Source organism: Pelodiscus sinensis, chromosome 11 (genome assembly GCF_049634645.1).
Source record: "Pelodiscus sinensis isolate JC-2024 chromosome 11, ASM4963464v1, whole genome shotgun sequence".
Lineage (NCBI taxonomy): Eukaryota > Metazoa > Chordata > Testudines > Trionychidae > Pelodiscus > Pelodiscus sinensis.
Genome location: NC_134721.1, coordinates 50,624,667 through 50,641,394, shown reverse-complemented (window position 1 = coordinate 50,641,394; position 16,728 = coordinate 50,624,667). Strand labels below are relative to the sequence as shown.

The window sequence follows — 16,728 nt, the reverse complement described above, 5'->3', positions numbered from 1 at the left end:
TCTTTTGTTCACTTGAGTAGGAGGCTTGCCAGTAAAAGTTGCAAGATCAGAACCATGGCTCAGCCTAAGCCTTCGTGCCACTAGCAAGACACAGCCAGAATATCTGCACTTGTCTGATTGTTCATGGATTAAAAGATAGTTTCTGTGTCACTTTATATGACACACCATAGAGGAGTAGGTTACACAGGAGTGCAAGCAAAAAGCCAGAAAACAAGTATATGACAATGTAAAATCAGGAACGAAGTTGATATATTTCCTAGATGTGTCAGAGTGAATATGATGGATGTCACAATATGGTCACAGATGAAAAGGAAACAAAGTGTACTAATGCTGTTTATTATAGAATTTAATCATTATGTCTTAAAAGAATAAATACAATTAAAATGAACCTCAGTTTTTGAAACTGTGCACTGTTTTCTTCTTTAACCTAATGCAGCGAGAGAGACAATCATAAGCTTTGCAGCTTTTAAAGTGCACAGTTAAGCTGTCTATAGAAATTAATTTTTAAAAACTTTCTTTCCTGTGAATGCTTCCATTCCAAAACACGAGGGTTTCACACCACGCTTGGAACCATCTAAATTCATTTAAATATGGAGAGTGAGTTTGCACTAATTTGTTGGTACTGAGTTTTGGACACATGGACAATTGAATAGAGCCCCCTACAGAATAAATGTTTGCATGCTTTCAAATGCATTTGGTTAATCAGCACAGTGACATGGGGAATGGTACTTTCAGGATTTTTGTACCACCTCGGTTTCACTCTTACTATGGATTTTAACCAAGTTTCATTAAGACAATCACCAAGAATGAGCTACTATAGAATGGAGGTTGGGATACACAGCGCAGCATGTAATGTATGGCAATATTCTGACTGATGTGTTAAACCCGCACACGTGCGCAAACACACACACACATCTTAACTTTGAGAATTTGTAGTATACACATCCAAAATGTAATCACTTCACTGTGATTGTACCAGTTTATACCACCTTGGAAAGTTTTTGTACCAAGCAAACCTACTCTGTTGTTTCTACATAGTTGCTGATGCTGTTACTTAACATGTTCATTTTTTCCCCCAATTTTCAGGAAAACGTACAAAAAAGGGCATGGCTACCGCGAAACAGAGGCTTGGGAAGATTTTGAAAATCCATCGGAATGGGAAACTTCTCCTTTAATATTTTGAAAACTGGGACTTGATCAAAGCTCAGTAATTCCTGAGCAGACACTAACTCTTCAACTCTTGAAGGACTTCAGTAGTATTGTGCATCATCTTAGGGACAATACCAGTTAACTTTTTGCCACCACTTTAATAATTCTTTTTAACTTTCAGCAGTTAAAGTGTACAGAATACTGCTATAAATATTTTTTAATATAGATGTCCTTTCTCAAATTGCTGAGAGTGACTAGTTCGCAAAAAGTTAATGATAACCCAAGAAATTGAGGATCATTCCAGTTTTAGGAAAGTATCCCTTTAACTTGTTCATAAGTGGAAATCAGTTGTTTTAACAGAATGAACATCCATTTAAGTTACATTTCAATTAGAAAAATACTGTCTTTAAAGAGGTATCTGGTCCAGGAGCAAAAAATTAACTTTAAAATTCTGCATTTGTCTAACAATATTAAAAGTGGGGGACCGTAAGTTTGATTTCTGGGGACATTTTCCCATGCTATAGCAACTACAGCAGGCAGTCTGCACAATGTGAAACTTAATTATCTCACCCTGACCATAATAGGGATGTGTTGGAGGAGCATTACTGCACTTGAGCACTACCCTGTGCGCCTCCAATAGCTGCTGGTTAGACAACACTGGGTGCACGAGGCAGCAATCGTTATGCACAGTGGGAGCTGGTTTACTGGGGGTTTGTCACTGGTTGGGATTTTTAGCTCTGTGAGTCTGTGGTTTTTTAGCTAACTGACACATGATGGTACAATAGCTTGTGTCAGTATCAAAATCAAAGCACACAAAGATGTGTTGCAGACTTTGCAATCACTTTAACTGCAGTCCATGAGGTCAAATTTTGTTTCTTCATGTGCAATTTTTGACGTTTATATCAAAGCACTTCTTATCAGAGACACTTACCTTGGGAACGAGGGCTGCATACACCCAGGTGTCAGAGAGTGGGAAAGTTTAGCTTATTGACAATTTGACTGGATACTTTTTTGTCGTTTAACTCTTTTAGTGTTTGGTGTAGAGTGCATTCTTTTACCTTAAACTGCTTGTCTGCATATAAACACTTGAGGGGTTAAATTTGTTTCTCAGGCAATCCCACATTTTAATTTTTAGATGTGTTTACTAAGGCATATTTTTCATAGAATGTAGCTTGTAAATAGCTTTTTAAATAACTTCTTTTTTATAAAAGTAAAGTATCTTTAGACATTTCTTTCTATAGACGACTTCGTTAACATTTATACAAGTCATTGCTGAATATTATCAGTTGTATTTTAGTTTGATTTTAAAAGGGCGGGGTGGTTTTTGTTTTGGTTTCACTTTCTTTTTGGGGGGATTTGGGCGTTGCCTGGAAAACAAGTAAAACTTTGTGCAGCCTTATAAAATGTCTTATACAGAATCAAATAGTACAAAATAATCTATTTAAAACACATTTTGAAGAATAATCTTCAACTTTAATACCAGCTCTTTGTTTTAATTCTTGTATTATGAGGGGATACAATTATTTTACTAGCACCTTGTGAAGTGTTTCTGTGTTTTGTGATGATGTAATTTATTAATGTTTGTAGCTTTTTATATTTGTACATTTCTTATGAGCTTTGTTTATATACACATTACCTGGATGTGATGTCCATGGGGATAAAAAACAGCTACAGGAAACAACTGAGGCCTTATTAACTAACCTTTATACTATTACAGTGGGACATAGATTCTGAATGCTAGGAGTCTGAGAAAGTTAGTTGAATAGGGCCCCAGATTTATGCAGAGCAGGGTTTTTAAGCTTCCCTAGTATACTGTTCTTGTTGAGCATTTATATAATATAACCCAGACATCATGCTGTTTTTTTATTATTATTTTCGCAACATGTACATTTCTAACAAAGTTTATTGTGGCTATCTATTACAGTGTTTTATTTACTGATTCATATCAAATGCTCTTGTATCAAGTCCATGAAATCTAAGTAAACTTAGATCAAAGTTTAAAAAAAAAGTAAAATATTTCAGGTTTTGTATAGAATTGTGTGGTGTTTTTGTAGAGTTTTTCACTCTAACTTATTACTTAATCATTAGTAGGGGCTCAATAATGTGATTTCATAAACATGCCACCTGACTGATGTCAACAAGATAGGATGTGCAGATACTATGGAGCAGATTGCGATTCTTTGTTGGTGGCTCCTCTTGAGTTAGAGAAGGCAGCCATGACTGGGCGGAGATAGTCGGAGAAAAGTTTAGAGTAGCGAGGTGATCGGGAATCTCATAAGTTGGGAATTCTGCTACCTACGGAAGGTCTCAATCATGCACATTGGTCCACATGGATATGCATCCCTTCTCTGCCGTGCCTGCATGGACCTATGTCAAAGTCAGTGAAGTTCCATGCAAACACAGAGAATCACCAGTGAGTTCTTATTGCAGGTTTAGGATCTACATCTGTAAAGTTGGATTGAAAAATCTCCTGTGACCAGGCCTTTTGGTACTCTCAGGGGGCTGCTATTTTTCCAGAATCGATTTAGCAATCTCTACTTGTGTACTAAAAAGATCAAAGGTATTTTCAGTCCAACACTGGCATAAACCACCAGAGGCCATGGTTAAAAAAATAATAAAGAGGAGCATTAAAAAGAAGACATTTGCATGGTCGAACATCCAGCACAGAAATAACTCCATAGAGCACGAGGCAAGGCCGAAAGCAGTGACATAGCACAGCAGAAAAGATTTATTTTCCCAAGAAGTTTATACCAGGTCTAACAACCCATCTCTCAGCTTCAAATCAGGCTGTTTTCTAGCCAGTCTTCCTTAAAGTAGTAACTGGAAGCTGTCACTGAGCTCAGTATCATATCCTGTCCCTTTTCTCCACCTACCACTGCCAGCACCAGTCTCCACGCCCCCCGCCTCTCCTTCTTTGAACAAACCACTGGGTCTTGGCCTTGTGGATTGGGTTAGGAGGCAAGAGTTGAGGAAGAGCTGGCTGCCTCAGGTGTCAAGACGAGGAGGTGGAGGATGGTGTATAGTGGCAGAGAGGAGAATGGGAGTCTTGGATTAGGCAGGTTCCCATTCTGTATTGCCTTTTGCTTCCACAAAGCCTCACTTGAGTGGTCACCTCTAGCAATTCCTTAGATACAATCACAACCACAACATGACACCTGAATGTTGCAGAGAAAGTGGAACAACCAGAATATTTCAAACAGTCCTAATCATTAGCCTTTCCATAACTGAATTGATTATCTTTTGCATTGCTAAGGGTCTCAATTGATGCAGCTTCTCCATTAATACAGTTATTCTTATTTTGTTCCAGCACACAGGCAAAACACACTTCTGAATGTTGTAAAACCCTGCATTCTTGACAAACCCAAAATGTGGCACCTCACAAAAGATTAAACTACTAACCTAGGGTATGTCTACACTACCTCCCTAGTTCGAACTAGGGTGGTAGTGTAGACATACCCCTACTTCTCAAGAAAACTCAGCACAGGATTGTCATACATGGGCCAAGTGCACTTTCTGCGACTGCATGCCTGAAAAACTAAGAAAGGAATCATAGAATCCTAGCACTGGAAGAGACCTCAGGAGGCCAAGTCCAGCCCCCTGCCCGACGCAGGACCAATCCCAAATAAATCATCCCAGCTAGGGCTTTGTCAAGCTGGACTTAAAAACCTCTAGGGATAAAGATTCCACCACCTCCCTAGGTAACCCATTCCAGTGCTTCACTACCCTCCCAGTTTTTCCTAATATCCAACCTAGACCTCCCTCACTGTAACTTGAGATCATTGCCAGTGAGGAAAGCTTTCTCGATTTAAGCAAGAGGCCCTCCTCTTTTATCAGCAATGGGAGCAGCTGGCACAGGATTAAAAAATACAGAACACCAGTGGCTGGAGCCATCCTAGCAGGAGGGGCGCAGAAGGGAAGTATGGCATCACATGTGTTACATAATGTGCTGCAAAAATAGTTCTGCACCATGACCTGGATTTTTGTCCTTGATTCATCAAACACTTGCCATGAAGCACGTGAGTAGTCCCACTAAAGTTACCGGCATCATACAAGCTGTGTTTATATACCTTGATGAAATCAGGCCGCAAATCAGCATGTGTTGAATTACATCACGCAATATGTGCTACAGTATGTGATGGGATAAACTGGTGACAGCCCTTGAAATTAATGTGACATGTTAAAGCCGCTGAGGCTCTGTCTATGCTATGCTGCTTTTAGCTCTGTCAACACGACCCTGTTGGTTAAAACTGGTGCATGTGAATGCTGTTTGGCAGTGCTTTTGCTGACAAAATTCTTCTTCTCCCACAAACGGCTTTTGTGTTGAGACTTGTTACCATAGTTCAAGTTCAGCAGACTGACCATGCGTTTTTAAAGCAAGACATGCTGCACGCAGGCGTGGTTAGTGTTCTGTTAAATCAAAAAATGTGACTAGCCACTAGATGGCACCCAACTTCTTCATTAGAAGCATCATTTGAATTAGTGTGACCCATTTGATTTAGCGGACAGAGCCCTGACATGATGATGATGGTGTTGTTTAACCTTTTCCCAAAGTAGGCTGGTGACTATAAAAGAGGGGAGAAAATATCCCAAAGTCAGTAGTCCAGCCCCAGTCCTCCTACAACTGTGGAATTGGAGCACGCAATGAGATGTAAGAGAATCACATCCCCATGCAGCCTGATCCTTTACAGGGCCTTGAACCAGTCTCCCACTACCATGGTGAGTGCCCAAATGAGCACACCATAGGCTGGGGCCAGACGCTCTCTGCCTCTGCAGAAGAATTCATGACACAATTAACACTTACAGCAGTCACGTGACCCTGCCAAGACTCCACTGTCACAACCATGGCAGCAGAGTTATGCTCGCTTTGGTGCTATCCCAATGGCTATGTATGTATGAATGTATTGTAGAGTGAAACAGCTTCCACTGGAGAGACTGAGGAAGAGCCGTACCTCAGAATAGAGCATGCCCTGGATGAAAGGAGACCTATGATAGGATATCTGGGGTCAAAATCCCTACTCTAATAAGGCAGACTAGAATTTGAAAATGCTGGGATGCTCTAATTATTGGGCAGGAAGAGGAGTGTTACCCGCACACCTGCTCTTTCAGTGTTAATGAAAAAAGCTGGACCTTGGATGCAGGTCTAACTGTTTGATGCAGTGTCCTTCGCCACAGCCCCTAGGTCACTAAGGGTGCGTTTTCACAGCAGTATTATTTTGGAATAACTGACGTTATTTCAAAATAATAATGCGAGCGTCTACACAGCAATTCCGTTATTTCAAATAATTTTGAAATAACGGATGGCTTAGTCCGACTTCTGTAAACCTCATTCCATGAGGAATAACACCTATTCCGAAATAGCTATTACAAAATAGCAGTAGTGTGGATGCTCCATTGCTGTTATTTTGAATTAGCTTCTCCCCAGGGCTATTGAAAGTAATTACTCCATAGTGCCTGCTGGATCTCTAAATCGAGGTAGCACATCCACATTAGGGGAACCTGCCTCGGACTAATTTGGAGGCTTCTCTGTAGTGTAGATGTGCTATTTTGAAATAAGCTGTTTCAGAGTATTTCTTTCAGAATAGCTTATTTGGAAATAAATGTGCAGTGTAGATGTACACTAAGTGTGTAAGGAACAGAGTTCACTAACTGTCATGCACAGAATTTGTCTGTGGTTTTCACCAGTGTATATACATTTGACTATGGCACAGCAGCCAGATGAAGTATGAGGGCTTCAGCATGGTACAGCCGCCTTTAATTACGCATTAATTAGAACAGGAGTAAGTGAGCACATGCCTTTACTTGGCACCATGTATGCAAGAGACTGTAGCTCTCTGAGCCAGGGCGTGGTGAGGATGCCTTGGTTGGGTTGTCTTTCAGAAATTCACATAAGAGTGAGCCCAAGGAATCCTCCCTGGACTATAGGCATGTGCAGAATGTACAGGAGGGTTCTCTTGGCTCTGCAGAGATGGACTAAATTTATACAAACATTAAGGGTTAGCTTCATTTATGTGCTGCCAGTAGGCTTGGCATAGGATCTGATGTTTCTGTAAAACTTATTTGCTTACTTAGATTAGCCTAAATGAGCGATCTTTATCTTCTCCAGGGAATCCTGGTCTACCGTCTCCTAGCCAATAGAAATTATTAGTTTCATACTGAAAGCTACAATGGTTTCACGCACACTCTCTGTAGCCATGACTCATTGCAAACAAGTGTTGGAAACACTGAGGGATGGTCTACACTGAAAACTTACGCTGGCAGTGATGTCTCTGGGGGAGCGGGGGCGTGAAGACTCTGAACCCCCAAGTGATGTAGCTACGCCGCCCCCAACTCCTGAGTAGACAGTGCTAGGTCAATGGAAAAATCATTCCATGGACACAGCTACCACTTCTCAGGCAGGTGGATTAACAGCAACAGGAGGAGTGAGTGTCTACATTGAAGGGCTGCTTTGCCACTCCACCATTTTCAGTATGGACACATACGCCCTGCACTCAGGGGACTCAGAGGGCTGGGGGAGGGGTACAGTGTGCTCTGGGTGGGGTGGAGGGCTGGCTACCCCGATCCCTTCTGGACCACGGATGTTGCCAGACCAGAGAGTCCCAGACCAGAGAAATTCATCTGTACTTCCTTTTGTTTGTTTGAAACCTGCTACCTATGAATTTCATTTGGTGACCCCTAGTTCTTGTGCTATAGGAAGGAGTAAATAACTCTTCCTTATATATTTTCTCCACACCACTCATGATTTTATAGACCCCTTAGTCATCTCTTTTCCAAAATGAAAAGTCCCAGTCTTATTAATCTCTTTTCATATGGCACCTGTTCCAAACCCCTAATCATATTTGTTGCCCTTTTTCTGAACCTTCCAATATATCTTTTTTGAGATAAGGCAACTACATCTGCACCTAGCATTCAAGATGCGAGAATACTATGGATTTATAAAGAGGCAATATGATATTTTCTGTCTTGTTATATATCCCGTTCTTAATGATTCCCAACATTTTGTTTGCTTTTTTGCCTGCTGCTGAACATTGAGTAGATGTTTTCAGAGGACTATTCACGATGACTTCCAAGATCTCTCTCATGAGTGGTAACAGCTAATTTAATCCTCATTATTTTATAATCTTGGCTGGGATTATGCTTTCTCTGTGTGTTACTCTACATTAATCTACATTGAATTTCATCTGCTACTGTGTTGCCTAGCATCCAGTTTTGTGAGATCCTTTTGAAGCTCTTTACCATCTGCTTTGGATTGAACTATCTTGACCAGTTTTATATTATCTGCACATTTTGCCACCTCACTGATTATCCCTTTCTGGAAATCATTTACGTATATGAAGAATAAGGCTGGTCCCAAAACAGACTCCTGGGGACGTCGTTAGTTACCCCTCTCCTATCTGAAAAACTGACCATTTAGGGCTTATCTAGACTACGCGGAACAGTTGAAAGAGGATATGCAAATTCCCTGGGAATCTGCATATCTTCTGCTCGCACTTTCAAAAGTGGAGCTTTCAAAAGTGAAAGTAGTTTAGATGCGGCTTTTTCAGCAAACTGCCCCCTTTGGCGAAAAGCTGCGTAAACCTCATTTTTTCCCACAGAATTTGCATATTCTCTTTCACCTGTTCCGCATAGTCTAGATAAGCCCTTAGTCTTTTAACCAGTTACCAATCCATGAGAGGATCTTCCCGCTGATCCCCTGACAGCTTACTTTGCTTAAGAGCTTCTTATTTTTAAAAGCAAGTTGTAAATTGTGTAGGTTCTGGCTAATCTCTGAAGGATTGTTTTAAATGTTTACGAATAGCTTCAGTTAAGATAAATTAATGAAGCAATCTTATCAGGTTGTAAAAAGCCAGAGAAGATATATTGTCAGATGGAGTCAAGAAGAGATCAGGATGGCTACCGCAGGAGCTCTTTAAGGACCCGAAAATCAAAAAGGAACCCCACAAAATGTGGAAACATGGATAAATGGCTAAGGCACTTAAACCTAACAAGAGACATAAGAGACAACAGGAAGAGGTTCTTTAAATACATCTTTATCAACGATTTAGCTGATGGCATAGAGAGAGAATACTTATTAAATTGGCAAATATATGAAGCTGGGAGGGGTTTCAACTGCTTTGGAGGATAGGGTCATAATTCCAAATGATCTGGACAAACTGGAGAAATGATCTGAGGTAAAAAGGATGAAGTGTAATAAGCACAAATGCAAAGCACTCCACTTAGGAAGGAACAATCCATTTCACACATACAGAATGGGAAGTGACTATCTAGGAAGGAGTACTGAAGAAAGGGATCTAACGGTCAAAGTGGACCACAAGCTAAATATGAATTAACAGTGTGATACTGTTGAAAAAAAGCAAACATGATTCTGGGATTATTTTTTCAGGAAGAACGGCTCTTGTGCAAGAGGGGATTTTTATGTGCAAAAAGGAGCTGTCTACTCAGCTCCTTTTTGAGCAAAACCCTCTTGCGCAAAAATGGCCCCCAATTAATTACGCAAATGAAGCTTCATTTGCATAAGCTTTTCCGGACGAAGGCTACAGTGTAGCCATAGCCTCAGTCATAGCAGCTGAGAATGGCCAAGCGGGTGTGAGTATAGCCATCAGATTAGCATTTGAGATATAATACTAATGCTCATGAGGAATTTACAGAGATCCCTGAGGTTCATAGAGGTCCTGCCTTTAAGGCATACCTGAAGGGTAAAATAATGCAGATCAGAAAAATAATGTAGATCAGATGTGTCAGATTGCCCTTTTCTCTTTCAACCTTCTTTCAATAACGGTCAGAAAGAATTAGATGCAACTGAAGATGACGACGATATACTTGGTCTCACAACAGAACATGGGCTATCTGTTTACCAGTATCAGCAAAGAAAAGCACCGGGTTCATTCTGGAAAAGCAGAGCGTTACCTCCAGCACTGGCAGTAGAAGTCTGTCATGGAGTCACCACAGAAGAAATGGGGTGGAGAGAATACCAGACAGTACAATCTTTATTTATCAAAACAAAGCTTCAGCCCTTCATTGTGAAAGTTCCCTTGGATGTCATTAGGATTTTTGCCTGCTTAAAGCCTGCAGCAATATGAAGATCTCAGGTGAAAAAGAATAGGCAACATGAAACCCAATCTCACAGAAGAAAATTCTAAGTGTACGCAAGGGCAATATGGAGAAGCCATCTTGTATTCTAACTAAAAAACAACCTGTCCATGTTCCAGAAGTCTTCCCCAATCCCGGACACACCATACCTGCTGGTAGTCTATCACATGAACAAGATATGGGATTTAGGGCCTAACAGAACAGGATGCTGAACACCGTCTAGACTGTGGGTTTCACAATGCATAGCGTTTCTCAGGAAATGCCCAGCACCTTGCAGGAACGGGCCCCTTGCTATCGCTCTCAACCATATGACATTAAAGCTATAGTATCAAGGAGTGGACATAGGGAAATACAAAGTGGCAGAGCGGATCCTAAGGAGTGTCCATCCATCTTTGGCAGCACTTAAAGCATTGGGTAAATATTAAAATTCTCTCTGATTGGAATTATTCATCTCTGTTGTATAATCTGTCTGAATATAGGGATGTTAGATAGCTATTAATTGAATAGTCGTGTAACTGCATGAAATATTATTCCAGTAAGGAGCCCAATAAGGTTGATATACTTTTGCTGTGTGTAATATTCATATGTAACCATATACATAAATACTGAGAGAGAAAGAGGCAGGCCCAGGTAGCACTTGATTTAGGAAAGCCTGAGTTTCAAATTTCACAGCATATCAGATGACCCTTTTACATTGCTCAGATTAATTCATTTCATTGTGAAATTTTACGCATTTGGCCTAATTCTAAAGGAGATTTTTTTTAAAAGTACTATGCTTTGCAGAATATGGGTGGAATCATACATGCAAGCAGATCACATGAACATTTACTTTCCCAAGATCCAGTCAAACATTTTATACTAAAAGCTATTCCATATAAATGCCTAAAAGGTAGAAATCTTAAGCTGGTAAATCTCATTTCAAGAAAAGTTTGAAGACCATCATTTCGGTATTTTTAAAAATTCTGAATACAGGCAGTCCCCGGGTTACGTACAAGATAGGGACTGTAGGTTTGTTCTTAAGTTGAATCTGTATGTAAGTCGGAACTGGCGTCCAGATTCAGACACTGCTGAAACTGACCGCCAGTTCTGACTTACATACAGAATCAACTTAAGAACCCCAAGCGTCCCCAAGTCAGCTGCTGCTGAAACTGATCAGCAGCTGATTCCAGGAAGCCCGGGGCAGAGCAACTCTGCCTGGGGCTTCCTGTAGTCAGCGCTGGTCAGTTTCAGCAGAAGCTGACTTGGGACGCCTGGGGCAGAGCAGCTGGGGTGCTGCTGGGTTGCTCCAGTAGTGCCGCTCCTCGGTGCTACTGGACCAACCCAGCAGCACCCCAGCTGCTCTGCCCCAGGCGTCCTGATTCAGCCGCTGCTGAAACTGACCAGCAGCGGCTGAATCAGGACCTGGGGCAGAGCAGCTGGGGTGCTGCCGGTTGGTCCAGTAGTGCCCAGAGCGGCGCTGCAGGACCAATTGGCAGCGCCCCAGCTGCTCTGCCCCAGAGTCCAAAACAAAAGCCTGGTCTGCTGGGGGGGAGGGGAGCACACTAGCTGCGCCCCCCCCGCCCAGCAGACCAGGGACACGGGGAGCAGAGCCGCAGCGGGGTGCCGCGCCTCTGAGGCTTCGCTCTGGCAAAGCCTCAGAGGTGCGGGACCCCCCCGCGGCTGCGGCTTCAGTCCGGGTGCCTGTGGTCTGCTGGGGACCGTCCCCAGCAGACCACAGGCACCCAGACTGAAGCGGCAGCAGCGGCGGTTCCCCGCGCTTCTGAGGCTTTGCTCTGGCAAAGCCTCAGAAGCGCGGGAACCCGCCCGGTGCCCCTGGTCTGCTGGAGACGGTCTCCAGCAGACCAGGGGCACCGGAGCAGCTTACGAACGGGGCTTTCTCGCCCCAACCTCCGGGGCGAGAAAGCCCCGGTCGTAAGTGCGGATCCGACGTAAGTCGGATCCGCGTAAGTCGGGGACTGCCTGTATATAAATTAAGTATTTTTTTCATGAATACATTTGAATTTTTCCATTTTAAGTTAAGGATGGCTTTGGTCCTGAGGATATGACACTCCTAATAGCAAAAACCAAAGCTAGGACATATAGAACATATAAAAATGTTGGAGGGGAAAGAATCAGAGGAAAACCAGAAATGAACAAATACAAAAGGTTATTCATCAAGAGGCGCTTAAAAACTCTGCTGGTTTTGGCCTGGAGGTAACTGAATTTCATTAGAAATTTCTGGTTCAAGGCATTTATATAAACACTACCAGCAAATCTTATCAGAGCCTCAAGTTAAAATGTTTGTATTTGTCTTTTTCTTTCCTTCATACAATCAAGTATGGAAATGTAATGCAAAAATCTTATTGAGTTAAGGCTGGCAAATTTAGGGATGAAAAATGAAGCAATCAAAAGTCAGAAAATTCTTGGAGTTAAATTTGTTCCCACAGCACTGGCCTGTTGCAGATATGTATTCATTCTGAATCTTGTTTCACTGAAGGTAAAACTGTATATTGTTCGCTGCAGCCTGGGCTTTTAATTGTTTGACTTTTTAGTCTCAGAGAGAAACACACAAAAGAAATAGAGGCCTAGGTATTTGCACCAAATCCACAAACATACATTTACAGCAAATATAATCAGTTCTTGCTTTCGTGCCCTTCTGGGAGGCCATATTACCTCACACCAGGGACCCTCCTGCTCAGGGCATGACCAAGATGATGACATTGGCACTCTTCCCCCCAACAGAGGCATGAACAGGAGCAAAGAGGTGGCCAGGCTCTGTCACCTGAAATAAACTCATGTTACAGGGCAGGTAAGTGAATCATCTCCAAGAGTTTCCATAACCCCTGGAGGTAGGCGATTATCACCTCCTGTATCATAGAATCCTAGAACTGGAAGGGACATCGAGAGGTCATCAAGTCCAGTCCCCTGCCCTCATGGCAGGACCAAGCACTGTCTAGATCATCCCTGACAGGTGTCTGTCTAACCTGCTCTTAAATATCTCCAGTAATGGAGATTCCACAACCCCCCTAGGCAATTTATTCCAGTGTTTAACCACCTTGACAGTTAGGAAGTTTTTCCTAATGTCCAACCTAAACCTCCCTTGCTACAATTTAAGCCCCTTGCTTCTTATCCTATCCTCAGAGGCCAAGGAGAACAATTTTTCTTCCTCCTCCTTGTAACTCCCTTTTAGAGACTCAAAGAGGTGTGAGAAAGGCAGTGCACAGCCCAGCTATCCTGGCATGATTAGTACATGGTGGGAGGGAGCCTGCTTGCCAAGAGGCACATAAACATTTTAATTTATATATTGGCTCTTCATTTATGTGTTTCACTTTATTACAAATAAGCATCTTAATAATTCACATTTGTGATTTATTTTGAACCCAAAACCTTCTGTGTGGAATTTGTATTATGTTTGTTTTTGTTTGTCCATGAGGCACTCATGGAAAAAGAAAAGCTACTTGAAAGGATATTCAATTTCTCTCTTCATCAGCCAATCTTCATGAAATGGTCTATAATGTGAGAAATACGCATGTTCATTCACATGACAGGCTGGATGCTACTCAAAAACAAAACAAAAATAGGACAAGTAAGAGTGCACTGATGTTGAAAGACAAAGTAAAATATAGTATTAACTTGTAAAGACCATTCTTGTTAAGCAACCATCACTTTTATGGGATCATACTACTCCATTTACCCAGCGATTTTGGTCAGTTCCTTGAAAAGTCACATTTTTACCTCATGAAAAATTCTCATTAGAAAAAGTGGTTTTCTTGACACTGATTTTTTTCTGCATGAAAATCAATTTCAACATTCAAAACATTTTTTTGTTTTGAATCAACCTATTCAAAGTTAATGAATGTTTTCAACTTAAAATGGCATTTTTCCCAGTTTTTGAAAAACAAAAGTTTTGATTTCTGCTTTTGATTTTTAGTGTCCCCCCCCCACTGTCTTCTTTCTTTATTCTCCCACCTTTTCCCAGTAATCAAAGGGCACAGTAGTAGGAAAGTGTGCAAAAGTAGAAAAAAATGCACACTTATTTGTGGTTCTCCAATTAGAAAACATTGGAAAACACTAGGAGAGTGTGAGAAAGTGTGGGCGAAAAGAACAATGTTGATGCATTTGTCTTGCTTGCCTTACTGTCAAATAATTGACTAGGAACAAGGAAAATCCTGGTTCCCTTTCAACTGTCAGGAAGGCTCATGTAAATTAGGCCTGGATATCAATGCATCTTAGCCAATTCAGCAGCAAAACTGGGTCAGATACAAGACAGTCAGTGAACACTAGGGCTACGTCTAAACTGGCATGGTTTTCCGGAAATGCTTTTAACGGAAAAGTTTTCTGTTAAAAGCATTTTTGGAACAGAGTGTCTAGATTGGCAGGACGCTTTTCTGCAAAAGCACTTTTTCGGAAAAGCGTCCATGCCAATCTGGACGTGCTTTTCTGCAAAAAAGCCCCGATCGCCATTTTCGCGATCGGGGCTTTTTTGCGGAAAACAAATCTGGGCTGTCTACACTGGCCCTTTTGTGCAAAAGGACTTTTGCCCGAACGGAAGCAGCATAATACTTCCGCATGAACACTGACAATCTTACATGAGATCGTCAGTGCTTTTGCAGAAATTCAAGCGGCCAGTGTAGACAGCAGGCAAGTTTTTCCATAAAAGTGGCTGATTTTCCAGAAAAACTGGCCAGTCTAGACACAGCCTAGATGTCTCATGTGAGCTGGGCTTCTCTAAGTAAAACACATCTTTTGTGAAACATTTAGCCAGCTTGCTAACAATGACAGGGCAATCCCATCCTCTGGGAGAGGACTATAGAGGAGGAAATATTTTGGGGGGGAGTGGGTGGGAGGCTTCTGTCTGAGATCTTGCCATATTGCCCCATCAGGGTTCAGTTTACCCTGTCATTGAAAGGTTTCTAGACCTACCGAAATCTCACCCATCTCTAAGGTTCCATACAGATCCCAGAAGAGGCTATAGAAGACCTGGGATATTTGCATGGAGGTTCTGTGCCTCCTCTCTGGCTATGGATCCCAGCAGCCCTTGTCTCAAGCGTTAAAGCATTCTGACACCAGAGGGGGAGCTTAGCGGGAAAGAAAAGCTGATGGGCCTTTGCTTATCCTATTCTCTGTTGAATCTGCATTAGGCAGGAGGCCGTGCAGCGTTTGGCTCCAACAGCCCCACTCACGCCTTCCACCAATGCAGCCTGTCTTCACTCCCTAACCAAGGGTGGAACCCAATTGCACAGTGGAACCACAGGGATTTTGATGGCTGCTGACATGGGGCAAGGAAGACAATCTGGACCAATGGATGGAAGGCCTATTGGACGTCCTGCTCCCTTGGCAAAAAAAGGAGGCTGCCCATCAAATGAATTTTTACACCATAATTCAAACGCTGATGTGCCTTATTGCTTATTGAATGAAGGCTTAGAGTCTCCTGCACTGTGATTAAAACAAATAAACAAAAATCACTGATTGCAGCTCTACAATATGAAATATAGTCAGCAAACAAAATACTTAAAATAAGTATGTGTGCGTCTAAAAGCGCCTCTCCTTCCATCCAATATTTACAAGGCCTATATTCCTGTGGGTCTTGGCTTTCAGATTAATTAAATTGCTTCCCTGGGTTTAATAAAGCTTGTATACCAGTCATTGGAATGTGAGAGCTGAAAGGCCAAATCAGTCTGCAATTTGCCTCCCAAGGTCTTTACCCTGTTTTATTATAACTGACAGCCCTGCGAGCGCACACTGAGATAGCAAACTCACACGTGTTTGGCACACGTTTTCCTAATCAACTGCTGCAGGATTTTCCTGCAAGTGATGACAGATGGCACGGATATCTTCTGGCCCAAGATACAGCATAGCTGCCCTCGTTGTCACCCAATACATAACGGTGAAATTCAAAGCGAGGATAATCATCTACCAATAATGGAAATGACAATAAAAGTATCATCTCAGTAGAACCTGATTTCTTTTGTACCTGATTTCTCCATGTCAGGATGGGTATATATTAGCCAGAGGAAAAGGCTACTAGCTAGTTTTCTACAAAAATCACAATACAAACTTTGAAAACATGAAAATACCTTTAAAAAGCCAACCACACGCAGCCCACCAGGCACAGCCAGACAATAGCAACTTGCGCTAGCACAATGACAAACACAATCGGCATTAGCAAGTCTCTGAGGCACATTGAAATCAATGTGAATGAGGTGCCTAAATATGTTTGAAGCCCTGGGCTCTACCCCCTATTCAAAAGGGGTAAACTCCCATGGGCACAAAGGAAGGCAGGAACACGCATAGCAAGTACAAAAACACAAGGGAAAGGGACTCCAGATAGGTCAAGTGCATTATGAAGATGGCCCCTAGGAGCTTCTCCATTGAGCAGTGCTGTTACCAGTCCAGTTCTCACTGAACACAGGGGAGAAGAACAGAATCTTCCATACACACCACAACCACCACATGGAATAAGAGACAGTCCCACAAGTCTTTAGGGACTAGCTAATAACATGTTGTGTGTAT

The 16,728-nt window shown here is 42.0% G+C and overlaps 1 protein-coding gene and 1 long non-coding RNA gene across 2 annotated transcripts in view; one reads left to right on the top strand and one right to left on the bottom strand.

Annotated features, from left to right (window-relative positions):
- The window catches only part of PHF2 (PHD finger protein 2), a 180,997-nt gene extending 177,813 nt beyond the window's left edge, over nucleotides 1–3,184 (top strand). The window contains exon 22 of the mRNA XM_075939694.1: nucleotides 1,087–3,184. Coding sequence (XP_075795809.1) covers nucleotides 1,087–1,175 — 89 coding nt within the window. The 3' untranslated portion in view covers nucleotides 1,176–3,184. The remainder of the gene's footprint in view (nucleotides 1–1,086) is intronic.
- The window catches only part of LOC142830995 (uncharacterized), a 382,298-nt gene that overhangs the window by 4,931 nt on the left and 360,639 nt on the right, over nucleotides 1–16,728 (bottom strand). The gene's annotated exons all lie outside the window — the stretch shown is intronic.